This window comes from Pyxicephalus adspersus, chromosome 12 (assembly GCF_032062135.1).
Source record: "Pyxicephalus adspersus chromosome 12, UCB_Pads_2.0, whole genome shotgun sequence".
NCBI classification, from domain to species: Eukaryota; Metazoa; Chordata; class Amphibia; order Anura; family Pyxicephalidae; genus Pyxicephalus; species Pyxicephalus adspersus.
The window spans coordinates 49,199,175-49,216,660 of record NC_092869.1 but is presented as its reverse complement, the minus strand read 5'-3'; the positions used below and the strand labels follow the sequence as shown (position 1 = coordinate 49,216,660).

The 17,486-nt window shown below is 43.2% G+C and overlaps 1 protein-coding gene and 1 long non-coding RNA gene across 2 annotated transcripts in view; one reads left to right on the top strand and one right to left on the bottom strand.

Moving 5' to 3' along the window:
• The window catches only part of DDHD1 (DDHD domain containing 1), a 54,914-nt gene that overhangs the window by 30,019 nt on the left and 7,409 nt on the right, over positions 1-17,486 (bottom strand). The window contains exons 5-6 of the mRNA XM_072428501.1: positions 7,549-7,594; positions 4,293-4,971 (exon numbers count right to left, since the gene is read on the bottom strand). Of these exons, the coding sequence (XP_072284602.1) occupies positions 4,293-4,782 (490 nt within the window). The 5' untranslated portion in view covers positions 4,783-4,971; positions 7,549-7,594. The remainder of the gene's footprint in view (positions 1-4,292; positions 4,972-7,548; positions 7,595-17,486) is intronic.
• Positions 16,636-17,486, top strand: part of LOC140342352 (uncharacterized) — an 11,372-nt gene continuing 10,521 nt past the window's right edge. Inside the window, exon 1 of the long non-coding RNA XR_011923048.1 lies at positions 16,636-16,845. This is a non-coding gene — a long non-coding RNA (uncharacterized lncRNA). The remainder of the gene's footprint in view (positions 16,846-17,486) is intronic.

Here is a 17,486-nt window from a genome sequence, read left to right as displayed (position 1 = left end):
GCCCCCCCCAGCCTTGCACCTGTGGTCCAGCAAAAAGGAGCCCCCCCCAGCCTTGCACCTGTGGTCCAGCAATAAGGAGCCCCCCCAGCCTTGCACCTGTGGTCCAGGGAAGAGGAGCCCCCCATACATCAGTGGTACAGTGGCAAGCCCCCTTCTTCTTAACTAGTAGACCAATAGAAAGGGTTCCCCATCCTTCCATCAATGATCGGCTTACATGGATGGTCAGTGTTGGTCACATATCAATACTTACTGATCATTAATCACTCCTCTAGGAAACCCCTAGGAATCTCTGGAAGATTACAGTTTGAAAAAATCTCATCAAGATAATTTTACATAAAAATGCATTTGTAACCCAACCTTCCTAACAAAAAAACAAAAATAGGCCAGTGACCCCAGCGGTCATTAATTACAGAAAACAAGGTTATGAATCTTTCACCTACACTGAAAATATGAAGAGAATTTTCTACTGACATCCAATGAAAGTAGCCGGGCCATACTGACAGAAGGTCATGTCAGTCCATTGGAATGTCTGCGACTTTCTCCGACCCACCCATGTAATGATTTATGTCCTCTACAATGTCAGCAAGAATACGAACCTGGTGACCACAAGACAGAACATTCCCACTTACTAAACAAACCGGGCGATGGGAACTTTGTACTGACACATGGATGAAATCAGCGGCATAGAATAGCTCCATTTTTTATTTTTATTTAAGTAAAATTTCAGGCACAACCTGCACTGAGTTTGAAGGAAAACTACTGGATCTGATCAGTGTGAATAGTTTCACTTTTATTGCAAATTTAGCATTCTTACTTCAGAGTAGTGACACAAAGACAGCAGATCACTAGGGGACCTTCACATTCATCAACAAAATTCTGGGTGGAGAGCTGATTTAAAGAACTGCAAGATATCCAATTTGCAATAACTGTGTATTTGTTTAACAAGGTGGAACCCTTGGAAGCCCCTTTTAGCCGGACGCACCAGTAACTTTTCAGTAACCACCCGGCTGTTTTTTTTAGGTGGTTACTGAGGATTTGGGTCACAATATACAGGGGCTGCCACCCGCCTACAATTTCTTACCATCCGGCTTAAAAACAATTCTGGTTTAACACTGCCCTTCTATAATATACTTAAAGATCAGTATATTAGTGTGGGGGTCAGTGGGAAGAATGTCACCCTTACAGATGGCCAAAAAGATCATTGGCGTCACTTATACTGACCTGAGAGGTGCAAACTGCACATGGAAATGTCCATCATAGCAATCAGTGGGACTGCCACACCCTTTCTTTGGCCCCCTTTATATGCAAACAGCGATGACTGCATGGCATTCCAGGGGCCGAGTTTTCCTGAAACCCATGCCAGTATTATGAGTATCTGATATTGGCGATTGTGATCACCATTGCTTATGTCCCCCTTTTAGGCCGGTGCACCACTCGGCATTTTCCAGTAATCACCTGGCTGTTTATGGGTGGTTACTGAAACCTTGGGTCAGCACTCACCTACAGCTCCTTCCTACCCAGCTAAAGAATTTCTGGGGAACATTCAGTAAAACGTGTGACAGCAAGACAACCGAGAGAGGAAATACCTACCAAAGAAACCTCATGACAGGATCACTAAGTATTAATAATGAAAGCATCAGAATTAAAAAACAAAATAGTAAGAGATGATTGAATTTGCAATAATAATTCGGGTTCGTTAAATAGCCGTCATTTCTATGACTTGGAAGCAGCCCTCCCTGAAATATCACCTCCAACAAAGATCAGACTGCTCAGAAAACGTGCTGACAAAGGTCAGGTTGGGTTTGCACATTATGGTAACAAGGAAATCTCTGGAGGCTCTACGTGAATATTGGAAGCCAAACGTCACAGATGACTCAGGAGGAAAACACAATTAATGACGACCACGAGACCTCTGGGGGAAGGTTAAGAAAAGAATAGAGAAAACAATAGTCATCACTATACACCATCTGTTCCATTCATAAAGGAAGGATTGCTAAAGCTTGTTACAATTTATCAAAGTATGCCATGGCAGCAAATCAGAAATCTGCCTGCTAATACAACATTACCGGAGGCTTCATTTACATTGAGGCACAATGGAGCGTTTTCCTAGCGATTTAACCTGTGAGGAGCTGTTTGATTACAGCCAGGAAAACATCTACTCAGATCAGTCAGTGGGATTGCCAGATAAAGTTACTCCAGGAGTCTCACCCCCGGCGTCTATACAGCAAAGTGAACGTCAATATTTCATTGATGATCCAACAGGTAATGCTGGCAGTGTTGCAGATGAACGTAGCAAATCACGTGCTTGGCCACTCCTGGGTGTAAAACAACTTGTTGCTTCCTGGAACCATGCCACAATCTACTGCAGCCACGGCTCTATACACTAAATGGTTCCCAACTGCTCCCATTCATTTAAATTGGAGTGAATGGGACCGAAGTTGAGCCTGTGCCAGAACACTGGGGTCAAATGCAAGTTTAAAATGCTCCCTACAGCTCATGTAAATAAAGCCTGGAAATCAGCATGGAACAAGCAAAAGTCATAAACCTAAAGATATTCTGATGAGGCTGGCAGGGTGACCCTGAAAAATAACAGATGAGGGGACAGAAAGAAGGAAGGTGAGATGGATAATTTTGGGTGGGTTGAAGAGGCAAGAGGATGCGTCTGCCCTCCAATGGAGGTGACAGAACAACAGTGGAAGCACCTGCCCTCTCCAGGGGGTGACAGGAGCATTATATTTACAGCCTCGAAATGTACAAAGGTGTGCCAGGCGTCCCTTAGAGGTGACAGGAAGGATAAAGTGTTTCCCCCACAGGGATGACCAGAACATTCTCCTTAGAGGTGACAGGAAGGGTACGGAAGGTGCACCAAACCCTTACCTGGGGTTGGCAGAAGCTACAGCTGGAGCACCAATCTCCTCTGGAGACGACGAGGGTGACAACACTTTAGGATTTCTACTTTGTAATCCTTTCCTGTGAGTTCCTCAGACTTCAAATGGCCAAGCCACTCAAATGGTGAAAAATCAGTGCCTAGCGTCCACTTAACAATTCATTTTCAGACAAACTTTTCCCACACTTTTGGCATCCGTAGGTGAACCCTCCACCTTTTCCTAGCAAATCTATTCATGTTCCTCCACACCCTTCTATTGCAGAAAGAATCAAGCGTTTTCCGGGGGAATCCATCAACATATAATCAGGCGTCCTTGATAAAACGGCCTATATCATGTACCAAACAACTCCCGCACCATTTCTATTGTAAAAACCATCAGACGTCTAATAGAGAATCCACCATGATGATGATTTCTCTATAAACACAGAATTCTTTCAGCTGAGTGGAGGGTTTAGTTGCAGAGCTACTCGTTTCTGTATATGTAATATTATTGTATTGGGTAACAACTAAGAGAAACATAAGAGGACTGTAAATGGGATGAGAAGGAATCAGGGTGGTAGGTGGTCACTCTCTTATTGGAGAAGGAATGTACCCTGCCAATCCTGCCATCTCTATGGTGTACAAGGGCGTAGGGTGAAGGGTGAAGAAGGCATTCCTGTCAACACTAAATCAGGAACAGTGGGGTATGAGGTCGGCCAATACACCATTATGGTACATGAAGGGTCACTTATGGTTTCAGTAGACGGTACAGGAACATGAGCGGGGAGATGTGTCACTGGGAGATGGTGGAGGCCACTTATAGTGGACAGTAATGGACGGTAGGGGGTATCATGGTTCCAGTAAAAATCTGTGGAGGTCACTTACGGCTCCAACAAAGGGGATGTCATGGTTCCAACTGACTAGACAGGGCGTATGAGGGCCAAGGAAGGTCAGAATTCTCTTGCGGTCGAAGTGTACAGGGTAGAGGGGGTCACGTCCAGCATCTAATGGTTCAGTCAGGGCGCAAGGATGGCTGGGGGGGGATGGAAGGTCAGCAATCACTTACAGTCCTAGTATGTGAGGGTTACTTATAGTTCCAGTAGATGGTGTAGGGGAAGACCAAAAGCCCCAGTGTGACCCCCGGACCCCTCACTCACCATCCTGGTACACCGGGTAGGGGCCCACTCACTGTCCCAGTACGAGGATGAGGGGCCCACTCACAGTCCCAGTATGAGGGGTACGAGGGGTCCCTTACGGCTCTGGTACGAGGGGCCACTCAAGGTCACGGTCGGGGGGGGGGGGGGGGTGGTTCAGTGTCAAGTTCGGCTCTGGTACGAGGGGGTCACTCGTGGTCCCGGTAGGACGGGTCCCTCGCGGTCCCGGTACGACGGGGTCCCTGACGGTACCGGTACGACGGGTCACTTACGGTTCCAGTAGACCGGGTAGCACTCCCTCTCGGTCACGTCCACCTCGTACAGCCCGCTCCGCGCACACACCGGCTCGATCTTGCTCATCTCCCCGATGGTCACCAGGTCCAGGTCTTCCACCTGCTCTAGCACCTCCTCCTCGGGCTCCCCGGTAAGCTCTAGCACCTTCCGGTAGGCCAGCTCTATACGGAGGGAGTCGTAGCCGATGAACGGTTTCCAGGTCTTCTTGTCCTCCTTGTAGAACCAGCGGACTTCCTCCGGGCCCAGCTCCGTGACAACCTCATAGCGAGGCCGCGAGCTGCTGGAACGGGTCCTCCTCCGCCCGGGCACCGGTAAGCTGGCCGTTTCCTCCTCATCCTCCTCGGGGGTGACGGGCTCCGGGGAGAAGGCGCTCAGCTGAAGCTCCAGGCTCATGTCCGGGCGACGGCAAGGACGCCGCTCCCCGTCCTCCTCCTCTTCCCACTCACACTCTCCGTTCTTCTCACTCATGCCGCCTCGGTACCGGCCAGCCCCGGCATGAGCTGAGTACCCGTCCGCCTCCACCGGTACCGGCTCCTGAGAGCGCGGCCCAACTGCAGTCACGTGGCCGCTGGGACATTTAAGTCACGTGACAGAGGGGAGTCTCGCGTGTGATCCGGGCTCCCCCTGCTGGACTCGGAACGAACAGCCGGCTCTTATCTGTAGAAGAAGCGCAGACACTGCTGACCTCTGATACATGCTGCCAAGCTTCATATCATCTGAACAGCCAAGCAGAACCAAAAGTTCTGAATTTACTGCAAGTTCTGTTAACCACATAATGTGCTGCATTTATTAAACATGTTACAGAAGCTAAATCAACAGGTTTTGGGATATGTTAATAGGGGGTAATAGGAGGTGTCAGAGTTGGGGGACATGGTATGTGATAAGGGGGTGTCAGAGTTGGGGGACATGGTATGTGATAAGGGGTGTCAGAGTTTGAGGACATAGTATGTGATAGGGGGTGTCAGAGTTTGAGGACAAGGTATGTGATAGGGGGTGTCAGAGCTGGGGGACATAGTATGTGATAGGGGGGTGTCAGAGTTGGGGGACATGGCATGTGATAAGGGGTGTCAGAGTTGGGGGACATGGTATGTGATAGGGGGTGTCAGAGGGTGTCAGAGTTGGGGGACATGGTATGTATTAGGTGTGTCAGAGTTAAGGGACATGGTATGTATTAGGTGTGTCAGAGTTGGGGGACATGGTATGTGATAGGGATGGTATGTGATAGGGGTGTCAGAGTTGGGGGATATGGTATGTGATAGGGGTGTCAGAGTTGGGGCAGATTTGGCGCATGGGATATGTGATATAATGGGTCAGCATGTTTCCCAATGAGTCCTATTTTATACCAATTACTAGGGGCATCCAGTAAATAAGTAAAGGGAGGATAAAGGCTTTAGACCATCACAGAATCAGTAGAAGGGGTACATGGTTCCAACAGATGACATACAAGAGGTGGGTCATTTTTTGTTCCAGTAAATGGGGAACAAGGGTGATCACGTTTTGTATTTGAGTGGGAAAACAGCAACCAATGCCGATTTTTGTTTTATAAGATGCCGGGGCTGAGTTGAACATTCATGCACATAGCTAGTTCTGACTTTATTGCAACTTTCCTCTAAAACATCATAATCTGCATTGTAATCATGTTATAGAAACCATTTGTTGCTGCTTAGGAACCCTGAAAGGTGACCCCAACCACATAAAAAGGTCTTACTCTGAAGACTGGGAGTGCGTGGTCTGGAAAGGTGTGATTACCATAATCTCCACATGTTTGCCATAATTCATCCATGCTCAAGACTGTATGCTATGCCCGTCATTGGAAATCAGCAGGCTGAATCATAGGTCATACCGGCCATTGATGGCTTAGCTAATCCTGCTGGCAGATGCAATGATATTCAACCAATCTAGCTGACAGACAATGGTAAACTGTCAATGGCTATGGCTGGATTAGCTGTACACCCGTCAATGACAGATTCAGTGTGTGGCCCTAGGTGCCGTATGCTCTGCCTGTCGATCCACTTCCTATAAAGCCATGGTGTTATGGCTCCACCATCCTCCCTATACTTTTTCTATACTTGTCATTGCATCATATGTTATACCTGTCAAAATTTACTACTGAATTAATCCAAGCATTAGGGTCAATTTAGGCAAAATGTTGGCATATTTGTCATTGATGTGTGTGGCTCAGCCAATCTAGCTGGTCTATGATGACAGGCTGTCAATGGCAGCCAGGTACATTGGTCATTGGTGGCTCAACTAATCCTGCCAGTGGATGATTGCAAGCCCGCAATGGCTGCAAATTGGGTTGGGTGAGCCATGCATTATACCCATCTCTTATAGTGTATGGGGCATGGCCTCAGGTGTCGTACATTACACCTGTCAGCGTGCTGTATGCTGGTAATCCTCTTCCCATGAATTGTGTTCACGGCCCACCAGTTCCCTCACTAATATTGTCAGTACAGTTTTTAGATGCCACTGTGTAGACAAAGACCCCAAGAATATTTAAATTACATATAAAAATAATATAAATTGGTCCACTAATGACTGGAAGTGGTCACCCGGTTTCATTTTTCACAGGTTTTTCGTTTTTCAATTGGATTGTACAGATTATTGGTCACATTAAAGGAGGGAAAAGTCAGTAGAGATATAGTATAGTATGTATATAGTATGTAGTATGTATAGGGCACATGAGCAGCTTCTTGGAGACTATTGCAATCCTTATTAATGTCATCAAGGGGTGCTACCTAGAGCCCTATTCTGCCTAAATCCGTCTCTGGTTCCTGAGCCAATGGTACACTATATTAGTGAGTCCCATGATTGCAAAGGGAAGACAGAATCTCTGTAGATGACAATTAAAGTTGACCACCATTTCATAACACATGACTGTAGTTTCTGAGGATTGTGATGACGAGCTCCATGTGGTCTATCAACGTTTACTTGTTTTCCTTTCATGTTAGAATAGTTTAGGTTATCTGTTCCCCATTCAAGCAATATGACTTCCTATCCTGTGGATACCTCTAAAATGTGTGAGAGTCTTTCCTGAGATAAATCCTAGCTTACCCATACGAATGATTCTATTTAAAGACATTACCTCTTCTGTTCACCACTTAGAATTTTAAACTTTCACTTTTTTCAGTTCTGGTGACAATGTGCACCTCCATAGGGTCCAACCTTCCCTGCTCTATCCCCCAAAAATGTAATTCTATGTTGGTGAAAAATACATAACTAAACTTATCTTACCGCTGTCTCCCGGATATGGCACCTACATGAGGAAAATGCCTCCGTCCTGCAATAGAGAAAATGTGTTTTTAAACCAAAATTTAAAAAGAAACATTGGATATATTAATTATAAATTATATATACCGGTATTTTAATCCAATGAATGGGACAGTAGAGAAGACCTAAGGATACAATTCTCAAAGAGGGGCTATTTTTGTATTGCTGAAAATTGAATAAAGCTAGCCACCAGGCCCAATTTTTGATCACATAGGCATAGAAAAATAAATAAATAAATATAATTATTCCAATTTGAATTATTGTTAAGATTTATTATTTATTAATTAAACAAATATGTGAATATTTAATGAAAAATTGCAGAGCGTGCTTTACAGACACGTCCTGGTTTAAATTTGTATTCTGTGTAATTCCCAACACAGCCGCTGAGCGGCAGTATTTCTCCATTAAAGCCGCCGATATAACGTCTGTACTGCAGGTTCAATGCTGAAATGTGCCTGCTAAACAGAAATTCGGGAGGAAAAAAAAAACAAATGTGTAAAATGAATGGAATTAATTAAGAACATTTAAAATTAATTCTTAATGTATAATTATATGTTCATTTATAATTAAGATTATGAGATTGTGATTTTTACCTAAAGTTCTGGATAAGTGGATAAATTAAACAATTACAATTATTGAATTGAATAAGAATCATAAAGGACAGACCCAACATTTGATTGTTTTTTTGGGCTGACCATTTTGAAGCTGAAAATGTTATTGATGACTCCTGATTGATCAAACCAATTATAATGTAAATCAATGGGTTTATTTTCAGAAGATCATTTCTTAGATGATGCCATATGTGTTGCACGTTTGAATATTTTATTAATGATGAATTGCATATCTGCAATGGTTCATACCTAGGCTGATCACAAATCAACACACGAATGGTCTATTTCCAGAAAGTGATGCACCTGGCCATTCACAGTCCCTGGCCATTCACAGTCCCTGGTTCTCTGATTCTCATGTGCCCATTGGACATTGTGGACGGGTCAGCTTGGGTACTTTGGCTGGTCTGTACTTTTGATGCCCTATACACACCACTTTGTTATCTGGCACCATAGTCTGCTGGCTACTGGCCATCTTGGAGCTACTCTGACCCATTGACCCTGATTTAATAGGGCTCTACAAGCCTGGAGAGAATACACTTTCATCAGCTCTCCTCTCATGATGCCACCATAACATGAAATGATTGCAAGCCTTACCTGAATAATTATATCTGGGCTTTCATCCAAGCACATGGAGTAACAGGCTGCCTTAGGTAAGTCAGTGCTGAGCTGCTGACATCACTTTCCATGGGCTGCACTCCATCTATAACAGGATTCCTGCTAAGTGGCCTCTCAGGGAAATCATGAAAAGGGGAATTACTCCCGGACAACATGGCCGTTTTCATAATATCCATAATAATATTATGGGGCTTACCATGTTTTGCTATGCACAGTAAAATCTGAAAACTGCCAGCTGTCAGATGATTTGTTCTAGAAAGATCGCTGCAAAAACGAAGACACTGGGAATGATATTTCCCTTGGAGAAACTCTTTTCTTTCAGTTTCACCAAGTTTGGCAACACTTTTGTGGTTGGTGTCAAGGTGCCGTCGGACACTTGATGTGTGACACACAACTCTCATTACACAGAATACATAACGCTTTCCCATTGCGCTCAATCACTCCAAATGACTCTGTCCAGGCCACTTGGAATGATCTTCCATTATCTGTTTTTGCTGTATTTATTTTTGGGTGTTCAAGACTTGAAGTCTACAAAAAATCAAAAATGTAAAAAAAGAAAAACGAAGCACCCAATACAACTCTATCCCTATACCAAAAAAAGCTAACGTTCTTACTTAACATTAAAAATGGATATTCCCTGAATCAGGTAAACGGAAAGGTGTCCTACCAGAGAAGAGAACTATTACGTCAAGTTTAATTTTTTAACAAGCCTAATTTGATTATGGACATTGAAGGAAGGAAAAAGCAAAAGGAGGTTTTTTTAGGCAGGGTAAATGAAAAACTATTATTCTTTTACAAAACATAAAATAAAATAGATTCTTTACTGGACATAGATCTCCTATGCAAACTACAAAAGTTCAAAGTCCAAAAGCTCACATATCGCATATAATTAATTGCAATTTTGATGTCTCATTCCCTAAACATTTCACCTTGTGGCTTCCTCAGGGGATTCTGAAACTTAATTGTTTGAACGGAAATTGAAGGTCATATGAATATTATGTAAGTAGGCACTAGATATGTAGCTAGGTATGTAGCTTGGATGATAAGGTTTAGATGAATATACTATAGGAAAGATGGTAAATTTATTTTTTTATTTAGGAGGAGTTTTTTAGGAGTTATTGGGAGCGGTACACTCCGCTCAAACTTTAACACAGTGTGACCTAAGTACAGGGATATGCTGGATAAGGATCCTTTATTATCTGAGTTTTGAATTTTGAAACAAGGGCTGAACCGTATTTCTTGTTTTATTCAATAAAACTTAATATTAACTTAGTATGCGCAGAATATAAAGTAGGAATGTTAGTGGTGGTTGAAGTTTACGTTTACTGGATGTCCTAAGGGACAATGTGCCAACCCTTTAAATATAGGAAGGGTTTTTTGGCAAAAAAAATAAAATAAAAAATGTATCATTGAATACAATACTTTTTTGTTTGCCAAAAAACCCTTCCTCTCCTTGTTCTTTACATATCTTTAGTATTTGCAGACACAAGGATTTATTAAATTGGGATCCTCTACTATCTTCTAATATCACAAGAGAAGAGGGAGAAATCCTTCAAAAAACTATGTTCTTAAGGTCAGATAATTGCTCTTACTTAGTCAGAAGTACGAAGAATGGGATGCCAGCAGCCAACCTCAAAGGGGAACGGCAGTGATTCTCAGCTGGGGTTTCTTTTGAATTTGCTAACCAGCAGAGGGCAATGTTCCACTGACCACCAGGGGGCAGTGTTCCACTGACCAGCAGCTTTTGGCCTGCTCTGAAAATGGCATCTGAGTGAACTTCCAACCTTTTATTTTTCCTCGTTGTACATTCGCTGGACCTACTTCTTGGGGAATTTGCATGAATAAGATGAAGTGGAGGTGTAGCGCACATTTCCCATACACAGGAGGTGTGCAGACCTCCATCATCCATGTACAGCAATCACTCTCTATGACAGGACCAATCAATAACCCAACACCAGCAATGAGCACCAACCTAATAAGACTGATAACCTGATCAGAAGAGCCCGCTGGATCAGGCCAAGGGCCCATCTAGTCCAGCTCCTGTATCTTGGTTCACATCTATAATAAGAAGGTAGCCCATACCCATCAGGGCTAGTAACCCATGATGGACTTTTCCTCCAGAAATCTGTCCTCCATCTAGGTTGGATGCCATGACCACAGTGCAGAATTACCACCTTCACTTGTTTCAGTAAAAAAGACATTGACACTAAGACAGAAAATGATCGACATCTTCCTAGTAGGGTGCAGGCAGCAATAATAATTAAATATTTCAGTCAGTGCAGGAGAGGACATCACTGGAAAAAAAAGCCCAGAGTGAAATTTAAGGGCTCGCTCACATTCCAGGAATTCGGGGAGTTTTACTAAACGCAGCACATTGCACACACAGGGATCCCAGTAGTAGGTTTGTTTGGAGGGGAATTAACAAAGAATGACGACCCAGCATAACAACATAAGTGCTAATCATTGTGATTGTGGAAGAAACACAACACACCAGTGTGACAATATGCATATGCAGGGGGTGTTTTTCCTTATAATCACAGAACAACTATACTGCTGCTTTATAACCCAGCTACTAATAACACAGATCAACATATTGTCATCAGAAATCATTCTATGTGGGCTTTGTAGTATTTTTCAGTTTTTCTCTAGCACGTCTAGTTTTTGTGATGCAGCTAATTATATATTGTGTGAAATTCATTATAAATAGCCTTAACATATTACAACATTTAACGACAGTTTTCTTTTTTAAGGTGAGAGACCGCACTAACTGCGATTGAGTTGTCATCATGCCTAGAAATTGCCGTAATGATACAGAAAGTTTCTGTTACGTGTGGTTCATTCACGATGAAAGCACAACGTCACCAATATACCACAGAACCTAAAAAGATATACAAATTATATTTCGGCTACCCACTTGGTGACCAGGATAAATCTTGGGCTCCACATGTCATCTGTACCAGTTGTTCCAACGGACTGCGTGACCGGCTAAATCGGCGTAAAGCAGATTCTGAAGAAACAATGGCAGCTGAGTGGCACTGGTCAGTAGATCTATACCACGGTGCGACTTCATTTATTTCACACTGAAGATGTATTAACCACCTAGCCGTTAAGCCCGACCTTCGTACGGGCAAAAAAAACCGGCTAGGATGGTTAACCCCGAGATTTTTCCCATCCTTACTTACCTGGTCCCCCTGTGCTTATCCAGCGTCGTTTTCGTATTCCAGCGTCGTCCTCCGTCCAGCGTCGTCTGTTGATCTCCCTCTCCAGCGTCGGGTGCCAGCGGGACCGGTAAGATGCCGGCCGGCGGAACACAAGATGCCGGCCGGCTTCTTACCTGGTCCCGCTGATTGTCCCACGTCCATCTCGTTCCAGCGCCGGATGATCTCTGCAGGGAGAAGCCGTCCGGCGGAGAAAAAAAAAAAACGGACGGCTCCTCCCTGCGTGCGTGATGACGTCGGCGCGTGTGTGGGAAATTCAAATAGAAACTCATTCATTCATTTTGTATTGGATTCAATACAAACTCCCGTATCCAATCCAATACAAAAAATAAAAAAAAATAAAATAAAAGTAAATAACTTGGAAATTCAAATTTATATTTTGTATTTGATTGGATACAAACTTGCGTATCCAATCCAATACAAAATAATATAAAATTAATACAAAGTACATAACTGGTAAATTCAAACGCTCATTTTGTATTGGATTGAATACAAACTCCTGTATCCAATCCAATACAAAAAAATAAAAAAATAAATAAAATAAAAGTAAATAACTTGGAAATTCAAATTCTTATTTTGTATTGGATTGGATACAAACTCCCGTATCCAATCAATACAAAATAATTCAAAACAAACCCCAATAAATACAGAATCAAAGTTTTAAAAATTGCCACTTATTCCCTGGATGGCTAGTGTGTACCACTGTGTCTTCTCTTACCTTTGCTGATCTTCGCCTAATTTTGACCATTTGCTCCCTGCTTTGACCTCTGGCTGGACTCCGACATCTCTGCCTGCCGCCTGCCCTGACCTCTGCCTGGACTCCGACATCTCTGCCTGCCGCCTGCCCTGACCTCTGCCTGGACTCCGACATCTCTGCCTGCCGCCTGCCCTGACCTCTGCCTGGACCTGGACATCACCGCCTGCCTGACCCCTGCCATGGCTTCAAGCTTTGTTTATGTAGTCATGTTTAAGCTGATTTTTGTGTTTTTCCTTTAATTTTATTAAAAGTAATTTTTTTTTTTACATGATTGTGTGTTTCAAACATTTTTTATATTCATAATATCTACTGGGACCCCTGTTCGGACATATTTCTGTAAGTTACAGGTCTACAATTAAAAAAAAAAAATTCATGAAAAACAGTGGATCACTTTTGGTACAGAAATCTAGACCTCAGTGTAACGCTCAGGAGGTTAACATTCACTGCAATGGTGCTTACCAGAAAAGTTTGCTTGTGGTTTCCGATGATTTTGAAAACTATTTTTTGTTGACCTGTGTATTTGTTTAAAGTTTAAATGATTTGTTTAAAAATTTGTTTTTTCGCTAACTGGTTGCTGGTTTTTACATCACAGCCTTCACAGATTTCCAAATTGCTATTTTATTACATTCACTTACCTTAAGTGGACAAAAATCTATCACAAATACAACTGAACCTAAAGTAGTGTGTTCTAGCTCAAGCTTTGTGTTCACCGGGTCCTGACTGAGTATAGCAGACTGGTCCTGTCCCTGGACTGTGCAGCTCTGTTCTGTGACATTCATACTGTACTTCCCAAACCTAGCACAGAACAAATCAGGATCCCCCCTTAATGTCTGCCTGCCCCCTCACTAACGTTCCTTTCTGCCTCTGTACTTTTACCCATTCAATCAGGATCAAGACGCATCAGCTGCCTCTCCTCCTTACAGCTCAGCCAATGGGACGCCAGCCGAGATGGGGAGCGTGTGCCCACAGAGAGGGCTCTGAATGCCCCCTCTGACACGCGTGCCATAGGTTCGCCACCAGTGGAATAGTTTAGTCCTTTGTGGGTTTTAAAAGGTCAACAACGCCAAAAGATGGCAATCCATGATTATTCTTGGTACCAACTGCAGCAAGAGCTGGTCTTATTTTATCTTTGTTTTTTATGTTTTATTTAAATGGTGAAAAATTACTGAAATTTTATTTTTAATTTTGCTCATTCTCTGTGTCCAGCATTACCTGTGTCGGATGACAGCTGTGTCCTGATTTTTGGATGGGGCACAGCCTTCACCTAAACATTCTGGCGATACAAAGCCCCACTCTCTCACTTTTGAAATTTGGGAGAAAGGAGACCATCGAGTGCAAATAAATGTGAAATTTAAGGAGAAGAACCTGTCACGTCAACTTCCTCACCAGTGTCAGTTACAATATGTTCTTGTCACAGATCTCCGCAAAATCAGGGGATCTGTAACCCCTTCAGTGTCACCCACCTTGCAGTCCCCTGCTGCCAGCAACATCTCTGGTTCTGGATCCAAATCTCTGCACACTTCCTGGTCCAGGTCAGGTGATTCTCGGTCAGCTGCTCCCTTGCCTCAGAGGACTAGGGTGTTCTGCAGACATGTGAACAACACCTGAGGCTATCTCATCACCAGCACTCCCCCTGCTGGTGGGGTGGGTGTCTGCGGCTCACATGACCTACACTCATCACGACATCCCCTTTTTAAGAAAGTGGCCTGGCAACAGGAAGTTGCCTGGACAAGGAGTTCATTGTGGTTCTACGCCTAGGTTTTTCTGCTCCAGTTCCTGGGTTCTGTTCAAGTGTTATCTGTGTACTGACCGCGGCTTGTTTCCTGAGGACTCTTGTTTGCTGCCTGCCCTGACCTTCAGCTCATTTGACTATTTTGGATTTCCCTCTGCCACTACGTTTTACTTCCTGTTTGTTAGGAGTCACCTGCCTTGGCAGGCATGGGGGCCGCAACCTGGCAGTAGCTTGCGGCACAACATCCTCACCTCTATAGGCTCCGGAGAAGACCAAGCCACTGCTTAGACCCTGGGCCCCGTGCACGTCTCCATCCACTGGGTAGGTGGCACAGTGGGTCCAGCACTTGGCCCTGTGGAGCGTGTCCGTTCTTTCATATATTAGCTGTATATTCCTCCTTTATCTAAATGTTCATAATATTAGTATAATCATTCACAGGCAAGAAATTCTTCCATAGCAGGACCCCTCTTCAGGGCAACTGGACGCCAAGACTCAGGGCTACATCCTGGGACCCCCAAAGTGGGTCTGTAAGCTCCATTTATATTGTCATACCTGTCATTCATGCAGGTGGGGGGGTAGCAGAGGCTGTGATGGATTCACCAGATTTGGATGGAAACCAGTGGGAGGCGGCACTGCAAAACTTTGTGTAACTTGAACTTAAAGCAAATCTAAACTCAGAAATTTCACTTTACATAAATAGGTGGACAAACCTTTAATGTAAAGTAAAAATTCCGTTGTTTTTTTTTTTTTTAGTGCAGCAACCTTTTCTTTTAAATAAAAAGGGTGCAGCACTGCCCCTAATTCTTGACCACCTAGGCGACCGAGAATGGATGAGAGCGCAAAGCCTCCCGGGATACCTACGTCACGCATCCCGGGAGGCTCTTGGGTGCTCCTTATGGGCATGGCTGATCATCTTGGGCATGCGAATAAGGAGCTTTTTCACTCAAACAGAAAAATTTGCAGATCTCACGCATGCGCAGTGAGATCAGCAAATTTTTTTTCCCGTCCTACATCACCCGATCTTGCGCCTGGGTTGGGTGAAATAGGATGAAGAACCAGGAAGAAGAGGAGAAGATGGCAGCGCCAGGAGAACAGTGGGTTGGCATGGGTGTGGCTAAGTGCTAATTTACAAGCTTGTGAATCAGTAGTGACAATACTGATAGCCACACCCCCTGCAACTTTTTAAATCTCCTTGTAGGGCAAGCAGGAACAACCGACGTGACAGTGGCAACTCTACTTGAGCAATGCAGCATTGTTGCCACCCCATTACAGGAAGTCTATTAGGTGGACTTCACTGGTAGGATCAACAAATGTTGCTAAATTTGGGGGGTGTACTTATGTACTCTATGTGCCAAATCTGAATTTTCATTAATTTAAAATGATTCTGAAAATATATGTGACGTTTGAATAAACATCTAATGCTTGCCTGGGGCCTGTATAGCTGACACAGATTGGAGTCCTGCCCTTACCCTGTGACTTGCTACAAAGTTGAAATGTTGCACTCCAATCACTGGAGGGAGAAATACTTTCTTCTTTCTGCAGCAGACAGATGACTTCATTTGATGACATCATCTCATCTAAATTCTGATGACATCATCAGAGCTTAAATCAATGGACTGGAGCTCAACGTTGGTAGGAGGGGAAATCAACTGTATATTGTGCCAGGAGTTTATTAATACATACTTATGAAGTTACTGATAGATATTATCAATCGTTCAATGGCTGTGAAAGTGATGACAGAAATATTCAGTTTTGCAATTATTATTATTATTAATATTATTATTATTATTATTAAACAGGATTTACCATCAATTAGCCATTTTACCATCAATAAGACCCAGAACATTAGACAATGCTCCCCGTTTACATTTATTTTCAGTTTTGAAATCTAAATACAAACTCATTTTCAGTTACAATGAAGCTCATTAAGCAGAACATTTATTCATGCAGCGCCGGGGTAGTCTGCATTGGGTTTATTGGATTGGATGTAGCTGTATGAAGTTTGGCAGTTGCAGAAATTTGGCAAAGTTCCCCGAATGTAAACGTGAGCCTCTGTGTATCGAGATGTGGGTTTTAGGTCTTGGCAGCGGTCTCTTCAAACTGATGGAAGGCTTTAGAATGGGGGGGGGGTTAGGGAGGAGAGAGAAAAAAATACCATTACATCTGAAATTCTGCCAAAACCCATCAAGTTGCCATCTATTATGCTGCGGAATCCTCTGAAGAATTCTTATTTCTTAAATTGCAGTGCACCTGCTTGAAAGAACAACTACCTTGTCACATGATGACATATTTTGTTAAATCGCTCATACTGAATTTATTAGATCCATGGTAAGTTTTTTTTCTCCTCTTCCATGGGGTTTGCAGGCTGACATATTAATGACACTTCCGCCTTCAGTTTCCTTTCCCAGTGACACAATGTATTTTTCTAATATCTTCTGCATGAAAGAGCGAGAGGGGGGGGGGGCTCAGAAAAATGCCAATGTCACTGATCTGCAAATGTATCGGCTGCTGGTTTTATTCAAATAACATGACTTTGGGAATTATTTATTGTATTATAGTGTAACTACGCGTATCCCCTGCTTATTGCTAACAGTTGTGAGGGGTTTATAAAAAAATTACACTGGTCAACAAAAATTTCCTTGCCAAACAGATTAAAGTGATTTTAGTTTATGTTTGATGCACAGATTCCACATGTGATATTGGTTTTGTTAGATCGGCTCTAGTTTGTGAAATAATGACCTCAATAATGTCCTGATAGAAAACTAATGAAACATGAAAATTAAGCAAAGTTAAACTAGATATGCCTACGTATACAGAATGACATTTGTGGAATAATGTCAGTATATTGTATATTCAGTATATTACAGAACTAATCACACAGAAGTCATTGATAAGCTGAGTTTGTATGATTTCTGCTGATAGGACGGCTCCAGCAGTAGTCTGCCATCATGTGTCTCTCCCATCTGATA